The sequence below is a fragment of the Lipophrys pholis genome, assembly GCF_963383615.2.
Source record: "Lipophrys pholis genome assembly, chromosome: 11".
Classification (NCBI taxonomy): domain Eukaryota; kingdom Metazoa; phylum Chordata; class Actinopteri; order Blenniiformes; family Blenniidae; genus Lipophrys; species Lipophrys pholis.
In genome coordinates, this window is record NC_137631.1 from 24,386,653 (window position 1) to 24,410,052 (window position 23,400).

The 23,400-nt window shown below is 40.9% G+C and overlaps 1 protein-coding gene across 1 annotated transcript; it reads left to right on the forward strand.

Moving 5' to 3' along the window:
- LOC308116568 (uncharacterized protein) lies at nucleotides 1-21,775 on the forward strand (the record flags this gene model as incomplete). Its single annotated transcript, XM_080474819.1, has 38 exons — nucleotides 1-72; nucleotides 1,462-1,540; nucleotides 1,720-1,741; nucleotides 2,012-2,057; nucleotides 2,151-2,256; nucleotides 2,833-2,852; nucleotides 2,940-3,039; nucleotides 3,552-3,576; nucleotides 3,718-3,811; nucleotides 4,018-4,118; nucleotides 4,236-4,299; nucleotides 4,769-4,844; nucleotides 4,916-4,940; nucleotides 6,700-6,997; nucleotides 7,171-7,320; nucleotides 7,430-7,483; nucleotides 9,569-9,621; nucleotides 9,742-10,010; nucleotides 10,302-10,332; nucleotides 12,348-12,564; nucleotides 12,790-12,804; nucleotides 14,196-14,231; nucleotides 14,621-14,722; nucleotides 14,832-14,986; nucleotides 15,463-15,684; nucleotides 16,261-16,469; nucleotides 17,517-17,567; nucleotides 17,647-17,733; nucleotides 17,823-17,887; nucleotides 18,630-18,752; nucleotides 18,901-19,042; nucleotides 19,775-19,934; nucleotides 20,025-20,122; nucleotides 20,210-20,293; nucleotides 20,392-20,510; nucleotides 20,982-21,128; nucleotides 21,267-21,465; nucleotides 21,557-21,775. The coding sequence occupies exons 2-38, from the start codon at nucleotides 1,463-1,465 to the stop codon at nucleotides 21,773-21,775; spliced, it is 4,062 nt and encodes a 1,353-aa protein (XP_080330945.1). The 5' UTR covers nucleotides 1-72; nucleotide 1,462.
- Nucleotides 21,776-23,400: the final 1,625 nt, after the last annotated feature.

The following is a 23,400-nucleotide window of genomic DNA, read 5'->3' on the forward strand; positions in this document are numbered from 1 at the left end:
AGATCTGTGCTGGCTGTGCGGCACTCTGGATCTCCACACCACCGGCATGCAGAACCACCTGTAGACGAGCAGGTAAGGGTAAATAAAGTTTGTTATTCTGCGCTTAGAACAACCGTGTGGAGAGCTGGAGGGGGAAAAAAGGGAATGTCAGAGCGCTTATGTGAAGTCTGCGATCAGCGTATGTTCTTATGGGGTTGTTTGATTAAGAACAAATGAGGTAATATTGGAAAACAAAGCTGGAGGCAGAGTGGTTTAGTGAGAGCAGTCTGATGTTACTCGAGGGAAAGTTTTGATGAAAGTTTTTAAGATGTAAATTTTTCTGTAAAAAACAAAAGCCACATTGCATCTTGTACATAAAAGGTCATCTGCAGGAGTTTATGCATGAAAGTGCCAATAAATCAGACTACAACCTAACTCTAAAGATGCCAGATTAGTTATTAGTTATCGGCGGTGCAGACTCACAACATGACTTGGAAAATGTGAAAAACACTAGTGTACAACAGCGTTTTATAGAGAAAACTTTTTCAATCACGAATAAAAAAAAGATCTCTCCACCACCAGCATCTTCGCATCACATGCTGAACCCTTGATAACAATGGTGTGAGCCTGGAATTACCTCAGCCCAGCTCTGTCTACTTGTGTCTAATATGTGAGGAAAGTGACATTGAGGAAGTTGTGTGCTGTGGCTGCATGCAGTTGCAGGACATCTTGGAGGCTCAGTGACTCTTTGCCCCGTTTCTGAAAAGGATTAAACGAACGAGCTGATAAACTACAACACAGAATAAAATGCATATCGAAGATTAGTTTGGACCAAATGGCTTTCCTACCCACCCTAAGGGCTTCTATATAATCTCAGTTTGCAGGGCTATTTATGAATTTCCTTTCCCTGTAGATTTTGGGCAGATGTCTGTGTTTAACTGAATTATCTGACTGAAATCCACTGACTGTGAAACCTGCCCACAAATCAGCTTATGCTCCACTGCTGGCTGAACAAGGTCAGGCCTCTGCCTTCTAATGTTCTCTTACTTTTGACTTGTGAGTTTGGTGTCGTCTTGAACCCGGTTTCCGCTTCGTCTTTGGGTTAATTGGGTAACTGACAGGTCAAAGCTCCTCGGAGCGTGTGTTTGACGAGAAGCGACAATTCAGGTCGGAATCAAACAAGCTTCCTCTGTAAAAATGAAAAATAATGCTGGTAAATATCTTTTGTCAAGCCTCATTAGCTTGGGTATAAGGGCTCTCTGTCTGACAGATGAAGTGGCTGCTTTAATGAGGCCATAAGGAATTAGCCAATAAGAGTTATCATCATTATCATCAGTGTGATCAACAATGTTTGATGAAGGGCTTTTTGAGAGGTTCACAGTGTGTGTGTGTGTGTGTGTGTGTGTGTGTGTGTGTGTGTGTGTGTGTGTGTGTGTGTGTGTGTGTGTGTGTGTGTGTGTGTGTGTGTGTGTGTCTCAACAGGATGTTTAACTGGGTGGTGAAAGTGGTTCCTCAGCCCCCCGAAGGTCTCGGGTCAGAAGAGTCCCCAAAGAGTCCTGCTGTACGAACACACACACACACACACACACACACACACACACACACACACACACACACACACACACACACACACACACACACACACACACACACACACACACACACACACACACGCACACACACACGCACACACACTTGTGTGTTGTTATTTAACCATTCTTTGTCTCTCTGAATTTACAGGAACGCCGTAAAAACAGAGAGGGTAAGAATTATTAAACACTTCTCTTGTACTTCTACTTCACATGTAGGATAAAAACAGTGTAGAAGATGGATGTATACACACAACAAAAATAGTCAAAACTGATCTCATACAGGTGCAACTCCAAAAAAATAACCATAAAATTGATTTAAAAAAAGAAAAGGTGATTTTCTCCTATTATTTGTTTAAAACAGGAAAACCTTTGAATATTTTTTGATGTATTGCTGAATTACTTCAGAAAGCATTTACAGGCTGAGTTGATGTATTTCACAGTGACAAGTCCTCCACTGAAGAACACAGAGGAGGCTTCAGAGGACGGGTAAGTCTTTCTGTCCACGTGTCCTTGAATGCCTGAGAGAGATTGAGCCTGTGTGTACGGACGTCTCTCTGTCTGTGTTCACCTCCTCTGCAGTCAGGGCCAGACCGGAGTCCTCGGCTGGCTGTCCAATGGGTTCGTCAGCGCACTGCCACAGCCTTCCAACTCCCCTCGACTCAGCAGGGCCAACTCTGACGCCAGGGTGAGCACGCTCAAAACATCCCAATCGGGAATATGTCCAAAAATACTGGCTGAAGGTGTTGTGACACGAGGCAGATGTTTGCGTTCAGTTAGGTTTCAGATTAATTATGTGCATCTTTCCTGAGAGCGTTTCAATGAAACCTCAGCATGAAGTTATTGAAATGTCAAGAAAGGCATGGAGATAAGTCAGTGCACACAAGGTCCATACAGTAACTTTAAAGGTGTAAACTTGACATGATTGAACACAAACAGGGAGAATCTGCATTTTGGGATTCACCTTTTTTTGCCAAAGGTTGAACTGGAGAGTATTATTTCCATGTGTAAGACCATATCATCATATTTCATTTTGTAGTGAAATGACATCTTCAGGATACATTGACTGTAGTTTTCATCATCATGATTATCAATAACTTAAATCATGAACCACATGAAAGTTGTGTGAATTTGCCAAAATGCTACTTGATGAAGGAATTTCTTGTATTCTTTAATAAATTAACTGCAAGTGAGATTAAAAGATTGATCTACAACTTCTCATCTTTGTTTCGTCTTTTTTTTTTTTTTTTTAACCATACATCAGTCAGGAGAGGCTGGAGAAAGGTACTATGATTCTGTAAATTGGAATTGTATTTATCATTAAGAAAAATGAAAATACAAGTGTTAAATACACACATGTTTCTCTGCCAGGCCGGGGGTGATAGATTGGGTCGCTCAGGGCCTGACCAAAGTTTTACCTCAACCGGATGACAAGTACAAAGAGGGACCAAACGCTGAAGAGCACACGGAGGTGAGACAGAAATACGTCACTAAAATGGCTCATTAAGGAACCGTCTCTCCGGAATCACAATGAATGACCCTGTTGTCAAATATCAAAGTCAGCCGTCCAAACAGCGCCACCGTGTGACTGTGAATCTTTGACCTGAGTGACGTTTGACTGAAGCAACTTAATACTCTGTGACAGGCTTATAAGACTAATCATGTGTGTGGATTAAGCTTATAGTTTAGGAGTTTACGGGGGGGGGGGGGGGGGGGGGGGGGGCTTTATCCAGGTTAAACCCCTTCTTCGAATTCACTGCCTTTTACACACGCTCTTCATGTTGCGGTCAAGTCAGAAATAAAAAGGTTTATTTTGGGTTGTTTTGATAACTGGTAATAAGATAAGGGGAGTAAATATAAAGGAGGTGCAGTTTAAGCTAATTTAATCTTTGCATATACAACAAAAAAAGGTCAAATTTCTTAAAAAGATGTACTTCATTTTGTACCATCTTTACTTATAGTGCACTTTTTGTGTTTTTAAAGGTGTATGAAGTACAAACTATGCCAGGTAAACACGTTTTTTGTTTGTTTTTTTGCTCGTTCAAGGTCATTATTGTTATGGGTTCATTTGCAAATGCAAAATTCAAGGATTTGTGTTAAAATTCACTGTTTGTTTCCGGTCTGTTTTTTTTTTTTTTTTTTTTCCCAGATTATGATCCTCTTCCACACATCCCTGTGGTGGAAATGGTATCCGAAGATGAGGCGTCAGAAGTAGAGGTTTCGAACCCTCATTTTCCTCCAAAGTGAGTATCAGCTACTTCACATCAACACTTGTGGACACACGTAGTGAAGTGTTTCCGTGTAGAATGAGCTTTCGGTGGTTTCCAATGCCGATGCGTAAACTGACTGGAACCTTTACAATATACAATGTCAAGGGGATTTTTGTGCCCCTCAAACCCAAGTTCATGCTCAGGGAGACATTTCAAACTTTTCCCTTTCTCTACTGCAGCATGGTGAACTGGATTAAGCAGATAATCCCTCAGCCAGTGCCCCCTGGTGCCGTGCCCATGGAACCAAAAAACAAGTCCACTCGCTCCTCTCTCGACAAAAGTAAAGCAGGCTTGAAAACAATAAAAATTAAAAAAATCTACGTCAAAGTCAAGTTTCAACTTTGTATTATTTCTCATGTTGTATTCAAACGCTCCTTTATCTTTCTGGGCTCTGCAGTCTTTTCTCCACCTCCCGAATCTCTCAGTGGAATCTCACTGGATACTGACAGCAAATCCTCTGGGTAAGTTTGGATCGAGGGGGCGTTGATAACGCGTCACTGAAGAGGGGATATACCTCCATATAGTACGCATAAATGTCATAACATAACAAGAGACTTACTTGAATTTCAGAACTGACCCCATAAATTAACCATTCCTTACAATTTCAAGCTTTTGCATGAGCTACACTAAATTCATTCATTAGTAACTTTGAGACTCTTTCCCATGCTTTATAATCTATCATTAAAAATAATCCATGAAATTCTTTCTTGTTTCCAGAAATAATATTGGTGTGAATTTTCAAAGCTTTTAAGGAACGTCGATAAACCAAAATGCAAATCCAGACTCCTAAACTAAAGGCCTTTTTCAGCCTATATTCCCATTATCTAAGTGTCTTATTGGAAGGGAAAAAGATGAATCTACTGGCGTCTGTGCTTATTAAAAAAAAACCACAAAAAAAACTAAACCCATTTGTGCATTGTCTCTTCGCAGTGTGGTCGGCTGGTTTGTGTCAGGGCTGGGTTTGAAGCTGCCTCAGCCCGCTCTTCCACCTAAAGAAGATGCTCAGGTATCTGTTGCTTCTCATCAGTTTTACTCTTCTTTACCGTCAATTTTAACAGCATTTTCCCCATTTTTCAGGGTGCAACAGAGGTCCTGCAGAAAGGTGAGCTTGTGTTTTTATTCTCATAGAATCCCCCCCCCCCCCCTTCCAGTTTTCTTCAGTCCTGTAAGTGCAAATCCTCCAGAGTGCCACAATTTACAGATCAGTCAAGTGGATCAACATCGAATAATGTTTTCTTAAATGTAATGCTTAGGGTTAGATGAAAATGTCTCCTCAAAAACGCTGGACATATTTTACTTCCATTATATTCTGTTCATTTAGACTTGAGTGCAAAGTGACGCTTGTGTTTTTCTATTGAAGCGCCCTCTTGTTTTTTTTTTTTCCCCCCATAGTTTTTGAAGAGGTGTTTTGGTCGGACGGTCGGAGCCTAACTCAGTCCCTCTTCTCCTTCTGTTTCAGGGGGGAAGGCGCTGCGAGCCCCTTAAACAGCAGGAGGAGACGACTGGGGGGGAGGGGGGGGGGGCGCTCTGATTTCCACACACTTACAGACAGTTAGACTTATTGCACTGCTCAGTGAGCAGCTCGGCCAGAAACGATAGGCAGCTGTAAAATACAAGAGTATATATATATATATATATATATTCAACTCACCTTACTGTACTCAATACAGTTTTGAACGAATGTAAAATGGCATAACTAAGAAGTGTAACGTGTTACTTTTAGCATAGTTAGGTGCGTTTTTGTCTTTTGAATTTGCACATTTTGTTTTTGACAATCGAAACATTTTCTGTTTCTTTCACATTAAAGATCAAAAGGATAAAGGATAAACTCGTTTTCCAGCCATTCCCGTTAAAAAAAAAAAAAGTTAAAAAAAAGAATACAAACTGGTCAATGAATTACTTATAAACATATTTGTAAAACATGGTATGTTTATATCCCAACACAAATTTTTAATAGAAATAATAATGAACTGGCAGCTATGATCATTTATTGTTGTGTAACAAGTAAAAATCTGTCTGTATATCTATGTACATATACTATTTTCATCTTATTCACTACATAATATTTATTTTTGTGCTCAATAAACAGTGAATTCCTTTTTTTTTTTTTGACTATGTTGTAGTATGTGTGAGCCTTTTCCAGCAGTACTGCACAATTGTTAGAGTAATAGCAGAAGTTTCGGGCCGGATTTGATCCACTTGATCTGTTTCTTGGGTTTGGGACTGTGAAATGTGGCCTGGAGGTGTGCTGTGTTGTTGGAGTTGACTTGAAGGATTCACATTTGGTCAGACAGAAATAGAAAACTTGTAATGCAAGTAAAAGGCAAGACTAATAAAGTTTCAGTGTGTGAACCGGAACACATGTTGTTTTCATTATAGCTACGGATTTAGTTACAGCAATCCATACTGAACGACACCCATATATAAAATTACACCATTTAATTACCCGTTTATGACTTTCAGAATTCAAATTTTGATGTAAACAACCACAATTGAGCATAAACTTGCTAATCCATTCATTCATCTTCTACACTGGTTCTTCAAATTCTGTTGGTTTATCAAAAACTAAATATCATTTATTAATGTATGAAGATAACTTTCAGACTCTAATCTCTGCTAATTACTACACCAATTTGCATAGTCTTTATTCAAGATTAAGGACTGATTCATTATTCCTTAATTAACCGTTCAGAAAGTAATGGAAGCTTAAAACTTAATGCTTCAGCTTGGCTTATATTACAAATTAAACTATGTTACTATTTTTATTTATTTCAATGACTTTTAAGTCGCACTACATGCCGTCATCCACCACTTTGTTGTAATTTATCACAAGCAAACTCATCCGCATCTCAACTTTGTAGCTTCAGACAAGCTCAAGCCCGACATGGTCCTGGAAGATGTGGAGTCGGACAACGAGGGCCAGCCGAAACGCAAGGATTCTTCCATGTGTCAGATTCCTCCGCCAGCCCCCGCGGCACAGCCACAGCCGGCGCAGTCCAACAACATCCAGCCTCAGAGTGATGAGGAGCCGCAGCAGTCGGAGAATCTGACAAAAACATCTCAGGAGGATGCTGAGACGCAGACAGGCCGCTGGACGCCTTTTGTAGAAAGCCTCAAGAAGGAAGCAGAAGGCGTGGCTTTAGCCACAATGGAGGAACGGTAAGAGTAGTGAAGAACAAGCTGATCATTCAAGTAATTGGAAGTTCATTGTGAGAACTTCCTCGGAATGATACGATCCTAAACATGTTTTCTGTTAGGTTATATTTCATTTCTAAATAACCGAGCACAAGCACAAGCACAACTCCCTTCTCTACGGCCCCCCCCTCATTCAGTCTGCTTCAGGAGAGGTTCGAGACGGTCAGAATGGCTGAAGAAGTTGCCCGGCAGACAGCTGAGATGGCCATCAGACAAATGACCAGCGAGGGGCAGTCCATGAAACTCTCACTGGGGAGTCAAGAGCTGTTGGAGGAGCCAGATGAAGAGTAAGACCTTCAAGCTTGATTGGAAAAGTTTGTCTGGCAGTTTTTAATATTTTGGCAATCAAGAGTCTACATGTGGAGAGATGTGATGCTTTGTATTCACTATGATCAGACTTCCAGAGCCAGAAGAAATGAACAGTGAGGTGGAGCCGTGTGAAGTCCCAGAGTAAGAACACAAACGGGGGAGCGACTTGGTGTTTGACTTGTTGGATCCTCTTAGTCTTTCACTTAGCATGTAGCGTACTCCTCCTGTGCTGTGCCTAGATAAGCATCTTAATGATCCATTACTACTTATGCCTCTAAATATATATTATATATATGTATGCGGTTGCAAATGTTATATGCATCTAATATAAATTTGGCAGTTGAACCATCAGTTGTTCTTAAACACAAGCTTTGCAACTATAAACAATAATAACCCCCCAAAATATTATATTAATACTAAAGGATGGAGATTGTAATGCAGGTAACAAAAACGTAAACCAAATAGTCCACCTAAAGTTATCTGAAATACCTTGTTTTTCAAAGGCTTTCCCACAAATATGTGCTATGCATTTATTGATATTCGGGGTAATTTCTAAATAACAATTTTAAGTATAGGAAAAAAAATAGGACTCAAAGTAGTACTCAACATGCTTTATTATGCCTAAAATAATCTCTGATAATTGACAGCACAAAAGTAAATTCAAAATCTCTGGATTGAAATAATTATATGCCACACCTAAATAAAGATACAATGAAATGATAGCTCTACTTCATGTCTTACTGGAAAAATAAATAGATTTCAAAAAAATATAAAGAAAGCTGAATACTTTTCCTGTCTTAAATAATCCAGTTTACTGTTTGTTTTAATGTGATAATGTGAACAAGAAAACAGTATATCTATACTTCTTTCGGTTAATTAGAAAGTTTTTTTTTCACTTCCTCGGTGTATCTCTGACTTCTTGTGCAACAGAGTCATGTGCACGCCTGTTTGACGTTTCCCTGCATGTTGACGAGTCCTTCTCACAACTTTCCAAGTTCCGAGATCCTTGAACGCCTCATGAGTTCCGTAGCATCGTGCAGAGCGGAACAGCCACGCGCTCGTCAGCTGTGCCCAATTCCCGCAGGTTCTCGTTATCTGATGTGTGCCGCGCGCCGCCTCAGCATCACAGTACCGTGTCCTAGCAACCCCCGCGGATCTGTTGCCCTGGCAACGGTGAGCACCTGCTGCCGCTGCTGCTGCTGCTGCCGCTGCTGCCTTCAGGGAACATAATGGCCGGAGATGTACTAACAGAACATTTCCCTCCTTGTTTTTCGAAAACATCTAAAGTAACTTGACCCGCGCGCGTGTGTGTTTTATTTCCTCGTGGACGTTTTGTGTCGGATAATTGCACTTATCGACAAATATTCCCGGGAAAAGTGAGTATTGTGTCATAACCTCGCTTTTATACGTAGTGTTTGGGTAATTGACAAACGTGTGGTAGTGAATGTCATATAAAGCTTTATTATTATTCTACAATAAACAAACAGTTTCAGGTTTAAATTGTTCCTGCTGGTGACCAAGTCCCTGTTTATGCTAAAAGCAGAGAGATAAACAAGCTAACACACAATTCTGTGAAACTGCTAAGATGTTTTAAAAATTTTTTTTAATGGATCTCTTTGTAATCAAAACATCAACAAACGACGTAAAGTTTAATGACAAAACATTGCACAACTCCTTGTGAGTGGTATTCAAATGTGTTGAACATGCAAAAAATATTTATCATTAAATTTAACTTTCTGAATTATTCTGCATTCATCTGCATTTTTAGATTGTATATTCTAATATTGTATTCGTGATCTCAATATTTATTTATTTTTTTGTATTTTTTTACATCTGTGGGTTCTTAAGAATATATATATATATATATATATATATATATATATATATATATATATATATATATATATATATATATATTTCTAAACTAATCTATAACAAAACCAAACAGCTTTACACATTGTAATGTGTCAGCCTCTCAATACAAAATATCTGAGCATGTTTTTATGTTTTGATTGCAATGACTATTGCAATGTAAAGTAAAATCTGTTTTATGGGGATATTTGAAAGGTTCCTTTGCACCCGCATGCCTATCCCTTGTTGTACTCGAATACCCTCGTAATACAACAAACTCTCATTTAACTTGTTTGTCGTATGATTAATGGGAAAAGCCTGCGTCTCCTCCCTCTGCCAGGATACTCATCTGTGTTATCCTGTATTGTTCAACAGAAAGGAAGAGAGCCTTGCTCAGGAAGAACAGAAAGTAGAGGCTGAGGAACCAGGTGAAGAAGATTTTTTTTATTATTCATCATGGTTCAAGCCAGTTACGTACTGGATGTATACTGTCAAGTGTTCAATACTCTAACCATTTTAAAAATCTGGGTTTTCAAATGAACATATAGAGCAAAAAGAGGAAGAAGAACCACAGCAGGCCTCACCTTCTCCACCTCCACATCCTGAACCAGAGAAATCCTCTGAGCCAGAGCCAGAGCCAGAGCCAGAGCCAGAGCCTGAGTTAGAACCAGAACCTGAACCTGAACCTGAACCTGAACCTGAACCTGAACCTGAGACCAAGACCCAAGAAGATGGTTTAGAAGCTGAGCCTGTAACCAAGCAGCCACAGAAAGCAGGAGACGGTGAAGTTTCAAAGACTGACAAGGCTGCTGAAAAAGTAATTTTAATGATTTGTACATTTTAAGTGATTCCCTCCAGATATCATTCAAATTGTATGACTTTATTAAGGTCTGCCATCAGATTCAGTCTCCTTTTGCCCTTTTACCCTTTAACAAGGTTGAATCCCAACAGATAAAAATGTCAGTTATCCTCGCTTGGAATAATTTTTTTTAATTGATCATTTATAACTGAAGCAGCACAGAAGTGAACTTCATTAAGATGGATATATTTTTTTGTCAGATAGTATGTCACCACTTCTCTGCCATTCACATACATTGTACTTTCACAGGAGGAGGAAGCCCCTGGGGACGAATGTGGTGGTATGTACTTTTTTATATATATATTTTTGTGATTCTTGTATTATACTTGTTGAAATATTAAATTACAGCCACTGGTTGTGTTGATGTCATAAGATGTTTTATTGTATAATGCCTGTTGTTCGTCAACATTCAGCTTCGACTGTATTTGACCACAGAAAAAGAGACACATAGACTAGACTGTCCATCATGTCGTCTGGTGGCTGGAGACATGATTATCACCTGACCTTGTTCTGGCGAACTGCACTACTACTGTTTCATTGTCAATAGTGTCCATGTCCGCCCTCGCTTGCCTGACTACATCTGCTTATCCACATGTTTCCTTATAGCTCCAGTCAGCTGCGATGCATTTAAAAGCTGCCTGATGCGCATTCCTCACACTCCCGAGTGCCTCGGCAACATCAACGCGTTCTTCAAAGAGAACGGCATCTCTGCTCCCAAAATACCTCCCATGCCTAAGCTACCCACCCAACTCTCCGACGTGACCAAATACTTACCTTCCCTGCCGCCGGAATTACGCCAAGAATTCTCCCAGATCAGACTCACACAGGTCCCCCGAAATATCGCCCAGACTCTGACCGAGTTCCTGCCTAAGAACTCGGTGGATTCGGTCGGTCCAGGCCTGTCCGGTCTGTCGCAGAGCTTTTCAAACATCCCGCAGAAGCTCTCTCAGTTCCCGAGCCGAACGCAGCAGTACTTTCTAAACATCCGGGACCGTCTCAACAGCCTTATGCCTCAAGATGCCTAAGAAACAACAACAACAACAACAACAACAACAGCAACAACAAAAACAACAACAACAGCAAAAACAGAAGCAAGACAAGACGCAGCAAGATGTAGAACTCAACCGGATAGGGCCACACTCCTCTGTTCCTCCTCCTCCTCCTCCTCCTCATCATCATCCTCAGCTGCGATCTCGCTCGCCATCCCCACCCCCGTCCCCATCCTCCGCTAATGGTAGCCCTCTCGAGCTGCCCAACGTGCCATCCTATTCACGCCTGCCACCCATCGTCAGTCCTCCGTCTAAGCAGCTTAGCTCCCTGTCCCGGAAGCTTTCTGGCCTCTCTAACCCGGCGTTCTTCATCGAAGATGACTCAGACGTTTCAGCTATAAGACCTGCAGGTGAAATTACATTGGTGGAAAGTGATTGTCTTCTATTTAGATTGTTCCTTGGACTCACCTGACCACAATGACAAGTAAAATGTGTCATCAAAGTACGTAAACTCCAGAAGTGAGCAGTAAATTAAAAATGAAATATGTATATATGTATACACATATATATATTCTTTTTGAAAGACGATGAGAGGAAAGTCCATTTTTGAAAGTATTTATTAAAAAAAAAAAAAAAAGTGATGCCCTGACACATTTACTGACATTGTCTTCAGAGTTGTGTGCATGCTGTTTTTCTTTTCTTTTTTTTTTTTTTTTAAAGAAATTGGCCCTTTCTGTCTTGTGATTGTGGATTTTAACGCTTAGTTTGTCTCCTGTTTTGTCGCTTCTCAAGTAAGGTCTTTTCAAACTAAGCCTTAGAAGGGGAACTGTTTTATTGGGAAAAGTGCAAAATGCTTCTTGCCTGAAGCCTCACAACTTTGACAGTGGAAAACTGTGTAGAGAGGCGCCACACTGACAGGCGACAATTTGCATTAAAGGAGGAAGACAAGCGTGTGCCAGTGTATCATGACGCAGATTAACCAAATTGATTGGCTCACCAGATGAGTAAGCTTGTCCATTGCCGTCAGGGGACTCTCGTGCATGGCCTAGTTCAGGTTGGATCCTCTTGCATTAGTCCGGTGTAGGTCTCTCTAAATCTGCCTATCCTGCTCTGCCCTGCTGTCACTCTCCTTGTAATGCTGTTTTTTTCCTCTTTGCAGTCGTTGACATGCCACAATTACACTGTGTTTGCAAGTGGAGTTACCTCAATTATTGCTGAGTGTTGATACACTGTGCAGAACTAATCATGTCAAAACAAGATCTGTTCAGGATAACAAACAACATATTGTCTATGTCACTCTCCCCAGAGAGCTCCAGCCTCAGCCTCCGTCCAGCCGTTAACGTTGAAGATGTGGACTCTGATCAGGAGAGAAAAGGAAAAGGAGCCAGAGGAGGAGGAGGAGGAGGAGGAGGAGGAGGAGAAACAGGGGAGGATCAGAGTAATATCAACCAAAACCTCACCCCCCAGGATCCCAAACTTACAACCCTCACTGTCCCTGTAACCCCATCAGGAGGGCGTCAGAGGTAAATCATAGCGGCATGTGCAAAAAATTACATAGATTATCATGAAAAGATGACATTTTTTATTAAACACCAAACAAAGATTCATGAGAATTGTGCTCCGCAATATGTCACCACAACGGTGGTAGAATTTATGTGCAGTGTAAGACAAAAGACAAGGAATTCAAACATGGATCTAAATTGAAATAATTCTAATCTTTTTCTCTTCCTGCTGCTGTTCCTCAACAGTAAAGGAGATAAAGAGTAAGAAAAATGCGTATCTTGTTTTTGCCTCCTTGTGGTTGTGTGCTTTTCATTCTCTTTAAACAATAACCAGTTCCACCAGTGGCAAAGTAAATACATAGTTGTATAGTGTACTTGCATTCATTGCAATACATTACACAATACAAAGTGGAAAGTAGCATCGCTGGGATTGTTTTTCTTCTCAATGTGCTAGTTCTTCTTTTACATGCAAGTGAAACATTTTGTTCCAAAAGGAGATCAAACCGAATCGCTATTGATCACACAACATCCATTTTTTTGAGTCCAGTATTTCTTCTGAGGGAAATGTGTCCTACGTGTAACAGAGATTTAATATATCATTAAGTGTGTTATTTTGGGACAAAATGCTTTATTTTGTGCGCCTTCATTGTTTGAAATTTACTCTACCGCCCTCTACTGTACGTTTTCCAGCTGTGCAGCATTTCTATTCAGGATGTGTTCATTGAGTGTTCTGCCAAAATCAAGTGTGAAAAAAGTCAGTTCCTTGACAGCAGTGTGTTTCTCAAAGTGTAGGAGCTGCATCAGTAAAAATCTGGGGAGTCAGAGAGCTTCCTCTTCCTGCATGGTTTTTCTTTTTTTTTTTTTTCTTTGAAGTTGTAGGAAGAAACCACATTGAAAAGAAATGTGTATGGGTAAAAAACTATAACCCCCCCCCCCCCCCCCCCCCCCCCCCCCCCAAAAAAAATTGTTTTCAAATAAAATTACGTTATTATATCGTTATTAAGTGTAATGTTGAACTAAATTAGGTACCTCTAACAAGCACCAAAAGTATGTTTATCATTTCTTATAGATCCTGAGAGCTGTTAACATCAATATCTGATATTCAGTTTTAGACCTCTGGCCTTCAACCAAAAATTACTTTGGAGTGGGTGCAATGTAGTTAAGCTCTGTGAATGTGACTCTCCTCCCACATTCTGAAAATATCTGCTTCAGACAGTCCTTTGCTTTCCATCTGATCATGTGATCAGGAATTGTAAAAGCAACAGCAGTGAACATTTTTGCACACGAGTGAATCATCCCAAGGTGTTTATGCAGAACACAGTTTGTGGTATAAATACGGTGGGGCTGGAATTGTTTGGAAAGGTACTGAGTGCTTCCCGTTTTGTGTTTCCTGTGCTGTTCTCTTGTGAAGTGTTTTCTTTTGTTTGGCTTTTTTGCTTGTGGCTACTGTACGCTCGTTGTCATGATGTAGCAAAAGTCAATAAACAAATGCATCACAATGTTGCATGTGCATGGTCACTGTGTCCCCCTACTTGTGAGTGTGCTGTGGGTGATTTACGGGTTTATTGTAATGTACTACTTTGGCACAAACGCAAACCACCCTTTCCCCCCCCCCCCTTTTTTTGAAACCCTGTTCTGACCATTTACGACAGTGGTGGAAGGAATCGTAGGACCGTCTGGACGAAGATGTAAGAAAATGAACCCTCATTCTACTTGTGCCGTCCATTTCATTTATTTGTTTATTTGGACGGGACAGTGTATATTAGTGAACAAGCCATCTCTTCATGAGGCTACTGTAAATATGCCGGATTTAGCACAATGCTAATTTCCATCTGTTGTCCCACAAATTTAAACACCATTCATGAATCCATCCGTCTCAGTCTTGTCTTCGTATTTTATTCAATCACCATTATTAGTGTGCACTCATCTGCACACAGTCGTAAATTCAGATTGTGTCTAAAACACTCAAACCCACCATGTGGTCTTTGTGAACACCAACTAACATAATGTGCCGTGAATCCACATCCAATTCCAGTTTAGATAGAAAAGTGAACCTGTCTCCATGTAACCTTAACAGTAGGCGACTGCATTCTCAAAGTGAAGATGATGACGATGATGAAGGGAGCATACCTGTGAGAGCCTGGCCCAGTCAGTCCAGCCTGCACAGCACAGACGACATGTGAGTGTGACCGCACGCAAACACCGTGACACAGTGACTCAGGTAAACATGGATGTTCATGGCGAAAATGCACAGTTTTATATTTGGCTCCTTTCTTTACTTGGGTCAGTCTGAAAGAACGTCCTGCATCTTCAGCCAGTCAGACCAGCACCGTGGTCAACGAGCGGCTTCAGGAGCTCGTCCGCATGTTCAAAGAAAGAACGGAGAAGGCCAAGGAGAAACTTATCGACCCAGACAGCTCAGATGAAGACAGCATCGTCCCCTGTGAGTGCTCATCTCTTCTTATTCGTTTAGTGATAATTCAACAGGCGAGAACAGGCGGGAATGACTCGTGTAGATGGTTGGAAAGTGTCAAAGTGCATTTTAATTCCAGGTTAAAAGGCTCAGCTTCACCCAGTCGACTTACCAGCCATTTACACCCAAACACCAGACGGATCCAAACACACTAAAATCTTAGTAGCCTGAAAATGCCCTCTTGCCGTCACAGAGACAGGTGAGTGGAAGCAGGGACTGCTATTATCCCCGAAGATGTCCCAACGGTGTTCCTCATTCAACCCCTAGTAAACTGCTCGTCATGCAAAAGCCTCCAAATGTTCAATAATCCCGAATGCCAGCAGCTCATCAGGATTTGACAGATACCCATACTCCCTTTAGAGTCCATCTCCCCAAAACCCTAAATTTAATAAAAGTACATAGCTGATGAATAGACCATCACACTTCTCTGGCTTTCCCTTTCTCAGCTCCTCCTCGGGCTCCAGCTCCTCCGCCTGATCCCGGACCTCCGCCACCGGCTGAGGAGAAGCAGGAGGTGTGTGGAGGTCCATCGAGAAAAGACACCGAAGGAGCAGCGGAGAGTGAGGCTGAGGAGGAGCAGTCGAGCCACTGCTGCAAGGTGAAAGCGCCACGATGGATGCGAGCCTGTATGCACTTCCGCTTCCCTGCCAGCATCGACCCTTTTACCAGTGAGAACCCGACCGAATGAATACCTGCTTTTAGTTCTCCGAGGTCTTTACCCAATCCACTGAGAAATGGGTGGCAAGCAACCAAAGCCAATTCTGGTGACTTGATATTTTTTCAACCACCACAATTCCAAACTATTTCTTTCTTCTTTGGGAAACAGTTCATGAGAGCATCTTGTTGTTTAGTTATCATTCCCAATTACACTAAACGAATTTTATATCGAGGTTTGGGTAAAGATGGAGCAGCTGTGCCATCATGTAAGTGCACACACCTCTCATTCATTCTTTCCTTCATATCTGGGAAGATTTTATTTTTATTTTCTTTCATTCTCCGCAATATTTTCCAAATCGTGTTAATTTGGCTTCATAATGTACCATTAGAACATGTTCATATTCACTCCAATCATCAGTCTGTGATAAACAGACTAGTATTTGACACTTCCTTCATGGCCGATGCTTGCTGCTCAAAACTCTTAGCTTTCCATCCACACTTGAGTAAACCATTCTATTTATTTGACCTGTTTTCTTTTCTGGTTTGGTTTCTCCTTCATTCTTTCCTCTCTCTCTCTCTCTTGTTAGACCTGATGTATGTGCTGTGGATGTTTCTGGTGTCTCTGGCCTGGAACTGGAACGTGTGGTTCATCCCTGTACGCTGGGCCTTTCCCTACCAAACCCCTGATAATATCTACTACTGGCTGTTGACTGACTATCTGTGCGACCTGATTTACATCCTGGACATCACCATTTTCCAACCACGCCTACAGTTTGTGCGAGGAGGGGACATTGTGGTGAGAAAAACTATATAAATGTGCAATAAGTCATTATTATTGGTGTCCTTTTTATACAAATGTGACATATAGTTGTACAAATATGGACAAAGACATGAGAGAAAAGGCACAGACACAATGGGAAGGGAAGCCCCAGATACGATATCTTGAATTAAACTTTAAATTGTGCAAACAAAATCTATATTTTGTGGCCTCAAACTACTATCTAATGGCCACAAATTTGTATTTTATGGCCTTGAAATAGGATTTTATGGGCAAAAATTACTATTTCACCACCTCAAATTACTATTTCTTAGCCATAAATTGGTATTTCGTGGCCACAAATGACTTTTCCCTGGGCTCAAATTGCTATTTAATAGCCCCAAATTACATTTTCATGGCCTCAAATTGCTATTTTGTGGCCTCAAATTACTATTCCATGCCTCAAAATATAATTTTGTGGCCTTAATTTACAATTTTTTGGCCAAAAATAGTATTTCATGGGTGCAAATGACCATTTCATACCCTCAAATTACTATTGCATAGCCATAAATTACGATTACTTGGCAACAAACTGCTTTTTCCTGACCTCAAATTACTATTTTGCCCTTCAAAATAGTATTTTGTGGTCTGAAATTACTATTTTGTGGTCTGAAATTACTATTTAGTGGCCATTAATTAGTATTTCATGGCCACAAATAATATTTCATGGGCGTAAATTACTCTTTCATGGCCATAAATCATTCATTTGTGGCCACAATTTAAAATTTCATTTCAGATGTTATGTCTGGGGCTCTGTAGGAATAAAAGACGAGGCAGTGCTACTATTTTGACAGTGTTTGTAAAGTACACGGTAACACCCTTTACTAGAATCTGAGAGGATGTACTGTCGTCACCGAAAATGGGGATGTACTATTTTGTAGAAAATGGTCAAGCAGAAGACAGGAATAAGAAATAAAAGCACTATTGGAATCAGTAATGTGTGGATTTAAAGAGTGACACAGTTTATAACATATCGATGACTCAACCATTGTCATTCTTCATAAATGAATTTCGTTTTTGTTGCAGTGCGACAAAACAGACATGAGAAAGAATTACATGAAAACCAAACGCTTTAAGGTAAAGAGAGTCCTGAATGAAATGAGTGTTTGCTGCATTTCTGTTCTCTCTTTGAAACTGGATCGTATCTTCTCCTCAGTTTGATGTGGCCAGTCTTGTTCCTCTGGAGCTCTTCTATTTTAAAACTGGCATCAACCCTCTGCTCCGCTTACCCAGACTGCTGAAGGTGACACTCTTACTGCAAAGTACAAATCATGTTTGTCCCTTGAACAAACTTCAAAAATATATTTGTGTCCTGTAACCACGCCTCTACAGATCAACTCCTTTTTTGATTTCAACGAGCGCCTCGAAGCCATCTTGACCAAAGCCTACATCTACAGGTCAGTCGCAAATTAATGACATTAATGTCTACTCTTATTCCTTTTCTCAAACTATAGGACCGTTTGTTTTTCTTTTCTAGATACAGGTTTGAAAAATATTAATCGTCTTATATCTGCGGTCTAATAGTCCTCCGAACCTAGAGGAACATGCTGGATGCCATAACCGGTCAAACCTCTTTGTGACCATATCAGGGTTAATGAGAAGGGGCCTACGGGTGCTAGACATTGCTGTTAGGAAGCCATTGAAAAGCTTTAAAACTCTGTGGATGACAGTGAGGATGAAGCACGATGACGATAGCGTGCGCAACTGGAGCGAAACCAGCGAAGCAGGAAACCTGTGGGCGAAATAGGCTGAGAAGACAGGAGACTGTTCAGGGGCCACATCCAGTCAAATCTGATCTCAAGTGAGCAGGACCAGTAAAAATATGGTGGAAAAAAACCCAATAAACTTTAAATAATAAAATATCCAAATACTTTCTTTTGATTCAGTTCATGATTGGCATGATGATCGTATGATTAAATATGTTTTAATATGACTAGAAAACATTTACGACTCACTTCGTTTTATCTTGATGTTTTGTTGCCTCCAAAAATACATGATGTGGATTGTATTTGACGAGGAAACATCTGAGACGTTTGCTTTCTCTCTGCTGTATAAAGTACGAGAGGATGGACGTGCACATGGTGGAACAAACAGCTGGTTTTGCGACGTTCATTTCACATCTTGTTCTTTGTCTCTCAGGGTGATACGAACCACCACCTATCTTCTGTACTGCCTCCACTGTAATGCCTGCCTCTACTACTGGGGCTCTGCCTTCACAGGACTGGGATCCACCAAGTGGGTCTACAATGGCGAGGGCAACAGGTTGGTGGGAAATACTCACACTCACACACACACACACACACACACACACACACACACACACACACACACACACACACACACACGGCTGTTGTTTGGAACGGATTTGTTTTCGTAATTTATTATCTTCTCTTGCTTCTTCTCTGCTCAGCTATATCCGTTGCTACTACTTTGCAGTGAAGACTCTGATCACCATTGGGGGTCTGCCCGACCCCACCACCCTGTTCGAGATAGTCTTTCAGCTCATCAACTACTTTGTTGGAGTCTTTGCTTTCTCGATCATGATCGGACAGGTAAGTAGAGAGCAAAACAGGCATACTAATACATTTCAAATATCTAATCATCGTTAAAAGCACAATAAATAACCAAACAGCTTATAAGCCTTTAGTGTGGAGATAAAAACAGTTCTCATTTTGGACTCATTGGATCGAATAGAAATGCAAGATTTTGTGGAAATTGTATAAATGAATCTTCAAATTCAGTCTTGCACCTTTCATGCACAGTGACTTTTCTTACTTTCTGACTTGTTTTACAATATCTTTTTTTTCTCCCTCAAATCTGTCTTGAAAATATTGAACTGCTCATGTTACATGAAAGTTCAGACTGTCCTTAACCCCACTACTTCTATCCTGTTCTCATAACTATAACGTCTATGTAGTTTATGATATCTTTAAAATTTGAAAAGTACCAGAAAGCAGGAAAATAGTGCCTCGTGTCCATATATTAGTCACCATCACGGTTGTTGATCATGACCACACAGTGGTTCTTACTACCATTAAAACACACTAGCAAAAAATGAGAGAACCTGGCAGTCATTGGAAAATTCTTAACAATTTTATAGCTATCAAATCTAAATAAATTCAAGCATCCGAGCCAGGAAAATGTTAAAACGTCCCAAAACAGTTCACCTAACCAAAACACTTATAGACCTATTATGTCAAATACGAGTAAGAACAATAATGCTTCCTAAATGTTGCAGCAATGTAAAAAGAAAATACTGTGTGATTGCGACATTTGCTTTCTAGATGCGTGACGTCGTTGGTGCGGCCACAGCCGGTCAAACTTACTACCGCACATGCATGGACAACACCATTAAATACATGTCCTCCTACCGCATCCCGAAAGACGTCCAAAACCGAGTCAAAACCTGGTACAACTACACCTGGCAATCACAAGGCATGCTGGGTAGGAAGCACGCTCACATTGAACGTTGGCACCCAGACATGTAGTCCTTCCATTAATTCGTGCTTTCACCTTCACGGTTTTGTTACTCAGACGAGCAGGAGCTGCTGACTCAGCTGCCTGATAAAATGCGTCTGGACATTGCCATCGATGTCAACTACTCCATCGTGAGCAAAGTCCCTCTTTTTCAGGTTGGAAACGCTTTTAAATTGCATGATATCGATGTCAGGGGTTTTGTTTTGGCGTAATCAATGTGTGTCTGTTTCCCTTCTTGACAGGGCTGTGACAGGCAGATGATTTTTGACATGCTGAAAAGCCTTCGCTCTGTTGTTTACCTACCAGGGGATTACGTCTGCAAGAAGGTACGATTTCCTGTCAGTATTTTTTATTATTTTACTGATTGTTTATTCTCCGTCCCTCATTGCTTGCTTGTGTTTTTTTTTTTCCCCCTCTTGCTCAGGGTGAAGTAGGCCGGGAGATGTACATCATAAAGGCAGGAGAGGTGCAGGTGGTCGGCGGCCCCGATGGGAGGACGGTGTTTGTCACGCTGCGAGCAGGATCCGTCTTTGGAGAGATCAGGTAAAGAGTTCAAACTGGAGATTCATGTCTGCCCGTGAGCTTCAGAGATTATTCAGCAGACTGTAGTCACAACACTTGTTTTTCCTCTTTGCACTTTGTGTTTGCGTAATTTCATTTCTGTAAAAAAAAGGATTTTCTCAGTGGTGGAAAATTCTGGGCTTTGGTTTCCATTGAAGATGAGGTGATGTCGATTTCTCTCCTCTGACAGCTGCTGCCCCAGTGTAAGAGGAGAGATGCATAAAGCAGAGCTTATCTGCTCTGTTCTGTGCAAAGTGTAGAAGGACGCAATGTCAGGCTGTTTTTACTATAAAATAAAATTTAAGTAAAAAAAAAACACACAACCACAACAAGATATCAGCAGGACTCACAAGCACAAACAGTTATGTGCAGTAAACCTTGTCAGACAGAATCATGAACTATCTCATGATTTTGAGTACTCTAATTAGTGAATCTATGTTGTTTCATTGACAGCTTGCTCGCAGTTGGAGGAGGAAACCGACGTACAGCCAATGTGATTGCTCATGGCTTTGCAAATCTGTTCATCCTGGACAAAAAAGACCTGAATGAGATCCTGGTCCACTACCCCGAGTCCAAGAAAATGCTCCGCAAGAAAGCCAGGTTCCAACATATCTGTTTTCAGATCACTAAATACCATTGTTTCAAAACTGGTGGATACGGTCGTTTCATTTGCACCTCTGCCAGAATGCATTTATTGACCACAGTGACGGTTAGTCTGATCACGTCTCCCACCAACAGAAAGATGCTGAATAAGGGAAAGAAACCTGAGCCTAAAGAAGAGGCGAAGGAAGCTTCTCAGGTGCCTGCGGCCCTGGCCAGGACAGAAACTCCCAGACTGTTGAGGGCAGCGCTGGAGATGACCGAGAAATCCTCTGGACTTAAAGGGGCACTGGCTAAAGTCAAGGAGAAGACCAACAAGTCCAGTGTCTCGCTGCAGGTAAACACAACCACAACTTGAGCGATCGAGAGAAACAAGAGTTGGAAATATATAGTAGACAAAGTTCTCTTCTCTTCTCTTCTCTTCTCAGCCATCCATTTCCTCCTCCCTGCCTCCTCCCTCTCCCACCTCCAGCTGTGGCCCGGAAAGAGGCGGCGACACGCCGTTGGCCATGTCCGCGTGTCGCTCGGCCTCTCGTTGCCGCATTTCGTCAATGCCTCAGTCTACATTACATGACACCATCGAAAAGGACAGTGACAGTGAAGAAGATGAGAATTGTGGCGGGAAGAGTAAAAAAAAGAAGTTGTGATTTTCCTCTTCACTGAAGATATATGGGTGTATATAGAAATAAAAGAATGGCAAAATATTTAAAAGAAAAAGAAATTTGACTTTTAACTGTCCTTCATCCTGAGCTGGCGGTTGCTTTTGAAGAACTGGACACTAACTGCAGAAGAGAGGGAGTGTGTTCAAATAAACAGTGGAATAACAACACAGAAGTGTTGTTGTAAATGGAAATGTAAAAAAATCAAAAAAACAACCTCATTTCCAGTCAGTGTGTTCTGGACAGCCTCACAGCAAACTCTATGAGTAATCCTTTCCGAACCTTATTATCTACATTTAACGTCATGGACCACCACACCCCACCTACGGTCCTAATCCTCCCACCACACTTTTGAAAACCTCTGATCTACACTGTGTAGACTTTACTGACGTCAATCCAGTGCAGGATGTCGCCATTAACTCAGATCAGTGACAGAACGCCTTTGCTGTTGTTGTTGTTGTTGTTGTTGTTGTTGGTTTTTTTTGCTGAATGTTTACAGATTGTTTTGTAAACTTGAAAACACAACATGCCTTATCTTTTTAATGTTTTGTGTTTGTGTGTGTGTGTGTGTGTGTGTGTGTGTGTGTGTGTGTGTGTGTGTGTGTGTGTGTGTGTGTGTGTGTGTGTGTGTGTGTGTGTGTGTGTGTGTGTGTGTGTGTGTGTGTGTGTGTGTAGCTTGTACTGTGGATGTTTTCAAATGGTAGTTTGTAATAAACAAAAGACAGGTCTAATGAAGCAGTGGGCTTGTTAAGGCGGTAAAATCGGGATCATCTGCTTTCATAGTGAAAAATGTGACAGCATCATGATCTAACCTGAATTCACATACTAAGACATATTGTATGTGCACTCTCAAAACAGTCAATATATTGTTTAAAGCATAGCCCATGAAGTGATACTAATGTTTTTATATATATTTTTTTTCTTTTATACAATAATTTAAAAAGATTTTCCTACTGATGTAAAAAATGGAGCTGTTTGTAGTGTCATGAGGTGTACATGCATGCTATATATATATATATATACACACACACACACACACACACACACACACACACACACACACACACACACACACACACACACACACACACACACACACACACACACACACACACACACACACACACACACACACACACACACACACACACACATATACAGTCTGTATTTATTATCAGAGCTTTAGAAGGCTGGACATATACAGTAAACCAGCTAAACATACTGCTAAATATGTAGAAAGAAACTGTTTTTTCTGTACTAATGGAGATAAATTGTTGTGGTTTTTTTGGTTAAATAAATCACTGTTTTCAGGAAGGGTTTTTTTCCTAAGTTTTCTATCAGTGACCTTTATTTACAGTTTCAGAGGAAAGTGGGGCACATGAAGAACTCAGAACCACAAACTGCAAACATCGAAGAGGAAGCAACATGTTTCTGTTGGGTGTCGAACCTGTTTTTGTTCCTGTTCTGTGGTTCCAGCAGTTAACGGCAGTCATTCAAGTTCTGTTCCTGTGCCTTTATATACCAGGCCAGTGTGGTTATGCACTGCTTCTGTTTGTCCTCGTTGGAAGATAGGAAGATACAATAATTTTAACTCCGCTGCATCTGACATCAGT